The 6,192-nt window shown below is 36.3% G+C and overlaps 1 protein-coding gene across 1 annotated transcript; it reads right to left on the reverse strand.

Moving 5' to 3' along the window:
• Positions 1–386: 386 nt before the first annotated feature.
• On the reverse strand, positions 387–1,193 carry LOC138883856 (uncharacterized). Its single transcript, XM_070164572.1, has 2 exons — positions 895–1,193; positions 387–777 (listed from the first exon to the last, which is right to left on the reverse strand). Exons 1-2 carry the CDS (start codon positions 1,191–1,193, stop codon positions 387–389), a joined length of 690 nt encoding a protein of 229 aa, XP_070020673.1.
• Between the last annotated feature and the right edge of the window lie 4,999 nt (positions 1,194–6,192).

Below are 6,192 nucleotides of genomic sequence, written 5' to 3' on the forward strand. Positions count from 1 at the left end.
GATCACAATAAGTTTTTCCTAGATCATCCTTTCTATTTCTCTTTTCAAATCCTGACAACTTTGAACATTGTGCCCCTGGGCATTGGAATGGTATTCACACCTTTTAGAAGGGTCAAAGCTTCTTGCACGTGGGTCCACATGATTTGAAGGAATAGGTACAGTCATGTCATAATGCTTTAATTTCTCAAACAAGCTTGCATAGGACTCTCTTATTGGTGTAAAATTATCTTTCAACCTTTGTTCCCTTTATACCCCTGGCTTGGATGTGGGTTATAGGGCACTTGAAAATTTTGTGGATGCTGGTGGAGACTTTTTAATGCTCGTCTTCTTGGGTGATTTGGTGGTTGGAGAACATATAGAGATGAAGCAACAGAGTATTGTGGGTTCTAAGGTGGATAGTAGTACTCAGGGGAATCATTGGAAATTAGACGAGGCTGGTCATACCTTCTAGATGCTCTCCTAGGACCTCTTCTCGACCCTGATGTCATCATGATTTCTTCATCCTTCTCATTCATGTCACTAAAATTATCAAATTCAATCTGGATAGTCTGAGTTGCGGCTTTGAGAACTAATTGACTTATAATCATGCCTATCTTAAGGCCGTTCTCAACTATTTCTCCAATTTTAATTGCTTCCGAGAAGGATTTACCAACTGCGGGCATCATATTTTGAAAATAATATGGCTCTTGAGCCTGAAGGAAGACAGTGATTAGCTCGTGGTCACCGATGGATGACTGAACTCTAGCTGCTTGCTTTCTCCATTTAATGGCATATTCCCTGAAACTTTCAGTTGGTTTCTTCTTCAGATTTGAAAGGGAATTACGGTCCGGGGCGATGTCAATATTATATTAGAACTATTTGACAAAGGCCTGGGCCATGTCATCTTAGACATACCAGCAAGATGTGTCTTGATCCATAAACCATTCGGAGGCTACACCCATAAAGCTTTCCCTATAATAAGCTATTAGCAATTCTTCATTTCTTTCTTCACCTCTTAGCTGATTGCAATACCTTTTCAGGTGGGCTATGGGGTCTCCATGTCCATCATACCTTTCAAATTTGGGGATTTTGAAACCAAATGGCAAACGAACATCGAGGAACATACATAGATCCTTGAAGGCAATGCTCTTCTGACCTGTCAACCCTTGCATGTTTTTCAACTGTTGTTCTAAGCTTTTCAATCTTTGGGTCATTTATCCATGTGCCATCTTTTGGACATGCTTCTCAATCTTTGTAGGAAGATCAAATAGGTACGAGTGGTACTCAAGAGAATGGTACTGTTCTTGCTGGGTAGCAGATTGTGACTCATGAGTTTTCCTCTGCACCACCGTCGGTTGTGGGACAGTGAAGACATGCATAACAACAGCAGTTGTCTGATTGGTTATCAATGGCACACTTTGGGAGCGCCCAACAGAAGTTTCAACTATAGTCATACAGTTGGGATAAAGACTAAACCCAGGTGGATATAATTAATCAGATAATGAGACCGGAATGGTAGTAGTCGAGATGGATGTGAACTCTGGGAAAACATGAGAAGAAAAGGGCGGTCCTTGGCCATTGGCCCATGCTTGACACATTTTAGTTATTTTCTGTTTCAGTACTCTATTTTCCTCAACCACAGTAGACTCTTGTTGAACCCTCTGACCCCGAGTCTCATGACTAGGAGTGGCAAACGGTCGGGTCGGGTCGGATATGGTTCGAGTTGAAAACGGGTAATGAAAAATGGATCAATTATCCGACCCGACCCATATTTAATACGGATAAAAAATGGGTTAACCGGCGGATAATATGGTTATCCATATTATCCAAGACTTCTTGTATACGATCACTTTTAGGAGAATTCTTAGTCTCTCTAACTTGAGGAACCCCCAATTTGAGGCTTTACAAATGTAAAAATTAGATCCATTGGTTATCCATGGTTACTCATTGGTTATCCATTTTCTAAATGGATAATATGTTTTTTATCCATATTTGACTCGTTTTTATAAAATTCATTATCCAATCTATTTTTTAGTGAATAATATGGGTGGTTAACTATTTTCTTTGAACCATTTTGTCAACCCTACTCATGACTGCTCGTAACAGCTTCGATGTCAGTTGTCATTGATATTTTTCTCTTGGACCTTGTGAATTATGGATGTGTTGTAGCTTACCACAAACCGACCACAACTTTCTTCACAATTAAAAACAAACAACATGTTAGAATGGTCACTCTCTTGTTTTTTAAGCACTTTTTTTTTTTTCAATATCATTTGATCGAACCTGATGTGGGTTGCCTACGTATCATGTGGGAACATGAATTAGATCTTGCGTAGTTCGGGAAAATTAGGAATAAAGTAAATAAACTAACTCTTTTTTTGGATTTTGGACTTTTTTCGAAAGAAAGACTTAAAAAGAAGAAACCAAATATTTCTGGATTTCGATTTGTTTGTTTGTTTTTAAAAAAAAAATTGAAAAGAAAGACTTCTAAGGAAGAAAGAATTATTTTATTTTATTTTTGAATTTCGACTGTTTTTCCCTTTTTTTGGAATTTCGAAAGAAAAACTTCTAAAGAAGAAAGGAAATATTTTTGAATTTTTTGGAATTTTATTTTTATTTTATGAAAGAAATGCTTCTAAAGAAAAAGAAAATATTTTTGAATCTTGAATTTTCTTTTTAAATTTTGAAAGAAGAATGAAAATATTTTTGGATTTTGAGAAGAAGTTAAAAGAAAATATTTTTTGGATTTTCTTAAAATTGGAGTCTTAAAGAAAGACTTTTCTAAATAAGAAGTAAAGGAAAATATTTTTGAATTTTTGAAAATTGTGGGCTGGAACCGATGAGGTTTGCCTACGTATCTCACATCCGGTGAGAATCACACCCGCGTAGTTCGGTCACTTTTGACGGAACAGAAAAATATAACTTATTTTAAAATGAGTTTTCCTCTTATTTTCTTCAAAATTTCGGCAGAATTTCAGGATAATTCAAATACCTACCTCTCACTCTCTTTTTTTTTTTTGATTTTTTTAAATTTTCTTTCCCTATTTTAGAAGCCATTCAACATGCAAGCGAAACAGACAGATACGCAAGTAGCACGTAAGATGCATCAGAATGGTCTTTTAATTTGGGTACACCTGTCCTAAACGGACCTAACCCCTGTGTTGAGTTCCCAAAGTCAAATGCACGTGATGCAAACAAGCGTTCCTACTAGGGATCCAGCATGAGGCTATGTTATTCTAGGTTTAAAACCTGGGTGTATTGTTCAAGAACTGGAATTCCCGAGCGGACAGATCGAGTCGGGGGAAGGGGGGAGCGTACCGGGAATACAGAAGCTTCACCAGCTTTGCAACTTGTCCGAACCTCGTTCTAAAATTGGGATATGGCTCTAATAGAAAAGAAGACACGCGAAGCGCACACTTCCCAGATGATTTAGAAGACTCAGAGAGAAGAGGATTTCGTAATAGTTTATATACAGTTCAAGCAATATCAAAGCGGTAAAAAGTGGCATCTAGCACATTAGGCTCAAACACGTCAAAATCAGATAAAAGCCAACTTTAACAGTTATTCTAAGCTCAAATTCTGAACCCTGAACCAGAGATTCTGGGTTCTTGTCCCCAGCAGAGTCGCCAGAGCTGTCACACCTGCTTTTTACACCCAAGAGGGGTATATAAGGGAGTTTTCCAATTAAAGTGACATAAATCGAAATGAGATTATTTTACTTAATTTTATCAGAGTCACCACTTGGATAATTTATTTGGTGTCCCAAGTCACCGGTTTATTTTAAATCCCAAATCAGGAAAATCGACTTTATTTAAAAGTCTGCGAAACCAGAAATTCTAAGTAAGGAATTCTGTTAACCCGGGAGAAGGTGTTAGGCATTCCCGGGTTCAGTGGTTCTAGCAGGGTCGCTTAAACTATTAATAATTGGCCTAATTATCTGATTTAATTACATGTTTTAAACCTATTGAGATTTTTAACTTTATAACCGCTTTTATTTATTTGGACTGTTTTAGGATTTATGGATTATTTCTTGAACAAGTTATGATTGTCGTACACTTGCCGTTTTGGAGCACACCGCAAACCACGCTATATGAAATGCACCCGCAGTTCGTGACATGTTTATTTTATAATGTTCAAAGTTGTTACTATTGGGTCACATGAAGTGCACACCCGAACTGGGGATTATGTACCATGACTATGCCACGGGAACCGTACCCATAGTCACGATAGTTAATTTACGCGCCTAAAGCAATACTACGAATGTTTATGAATATTTCCCAAAACTAGTTTGATATTCTTGTAAGGCCAAATTTATGAACATGATATTATTGGGGCAAATAGGCTAGCTAACATGATCTATTACTTGACCCAAATTCCTTATAATTCAAGATCCACCTTATGGCCCATTCAGATTCCTTGCCAAGAAAGAAACAACTCCAATTTTTTCATTTACCCGATTAAAAGCATTTATTCAAGAAATCAAGACTGCATGCATCACAACCGAAATAAAAACTAATTAAAACAATTTAAATGAAAACTAAGATATGCTATTCAAATAACGTAGAATCACAAATCAACCAACACGCGCACCAAACTATTATAACACAATAAAATGAGAATGAAAATTGAGAAATAGACCTTTTAATGATGAACCAAACTGAAAATTGCAAATCAATCGGGCTAAACAAAGCAACATTCCTTGGACTGAAACACCGAAATTACAAACCGGAACCTCGAATCAACACTGGAATCAACCTCTGCGTGCGACTGAACACTAACGCCAAACCTCAAACTCTACTATCTTTATCCATATGTTTTCCTTCCATTTTGGCTGATTCCAAAATCAATTCCAACACCACAATTTGTCTAATGGATCAGAATCTAAAATTGGACTAAAATTTCTATCCAAATTCCATTTCCTCCATCCTTGTGTGTGCGTGTTGTTTGTTTTGCGTTTTTTTGTGTGTCATGTATATCCAAGAAAAGAAAGGAAGCTCTTCTCCCCAAAAAATGAATCCCATCCCCTATTATTTTCGTACCCCCTTATAAAAATGTATGTGTGTCTGTATTTTTGGGAATGCTGCACGCAGCTTTTTTTTCTCCATTTTTTGGTTTTCTTTTATGTTTATCGTCTCTTAGGTGAAGGAGTCCGTTGTTTTTTTGAGATTAGTTATCTCTTTAATGGGAAGATGGAATTACAAAGGGAATCGGAAAATGGCTGCTTTTTTTTTTGGTGAAATTCAAGTACAAACAAACAATCTGCCTCCTTCGTCTATTTTTTTTGTCTCTTGCGGCTGTTAGCTCTTAGGGTGTAGGTCTAGGAATTGAAAACTTAGGACAAAGTTTCTATAATTGGTTATTTTATATGGAGGTGGGAAGAGATGATGGTCATTGGATTAGAAGGAAATAGATGGCTAGGATTAAATCTTGCACTTAAGTGGGCTAATGGGTTGGGAAGAATGGGCTAAGGGTAATTGGGTCGGACCATATCTTTTTGGGTTTGGACTTAGGCTAAAAAGACCAAATAATACAATGTATCTATAAAAATGTAAAAATCACTCTAGATTAAAATAAACTAATATAAAACTAAATACTACGAGTGAAATAATTTTTTTTGGTATTTTTCAAATGTTATAATACTATAAATATAAATATACTAATTGACTTTAACCTAAAGATGAAAAATATTTTTTGTAATTTTTATTTTTTTGTGATAAAAATAAAGTAAAAGTTAAAAAAAATAGTGAAAACAGTACTATTATACCTAAACTAATATCTAAACACGAAAAATGTAAAAATTCTGGGGAGGGTCAAAAATTACATATCTACACCCCTCATTGAGGAGTATTTACTGGAAATTGTGTGGGGTGATCCTCTAGGCTAACCAACCTAGGACCTCTTTTTCCCAATTCCCGATGTTTAAACTTTACTTTTTATATGCAACTTGTTCAAATTCTTTGTCATACCATGTCCAACGTGCTTTTATTTGCAATTATGTGTTTCAACTACTTATTTGTTAAAGGACTAATTCGTAAGTATAAGTTCTGCCGGGACCCACCATTATGAACCAAGAGGGGTGCCTAACACCTTCCCCTTCAAGGTTATTTCGAGCCCTTACACTAAATCTTTGGTAATGCAAACTAGTCTAAGAGTTAATCGCTTTAGGTGCCCTAATGCACTATAATCCGTTAGGTGGCGACTCTTCAAATACTC

Source organism: Nicotiana sylvestris, chromosome 12 (assembly GCF_000393655.2).
Source record: "Nicotiana sylvestris chromosome 12, ASM39365v2, whole genome shotgun sequence".
Taxonomy (NCBI): domain Eukaryota; kingdom Viridiplantae; phylum Streptophyta; class Magnoliopsida; order Solanales; family Solanaceae; genus Nicotiana; species Nicotiana sylvestris.

Bases quoted from the DNA above. Each gene is read 5' to 3' on its own strand.
- LOC138883856 (XM_070164572.1), bottom strand. From the start codon at position 1,193: ATGACCCAAAGATTGAAAAGCTTAGAACAACAGTTGAAAAACATGCAA. The intron at 778-894 runs GTATGTCTAAGA...TGAAAGTTTCAG, and splicing joins GATCAAGACACATCTTGCTG to GGAATATGCCATTAAATGGA.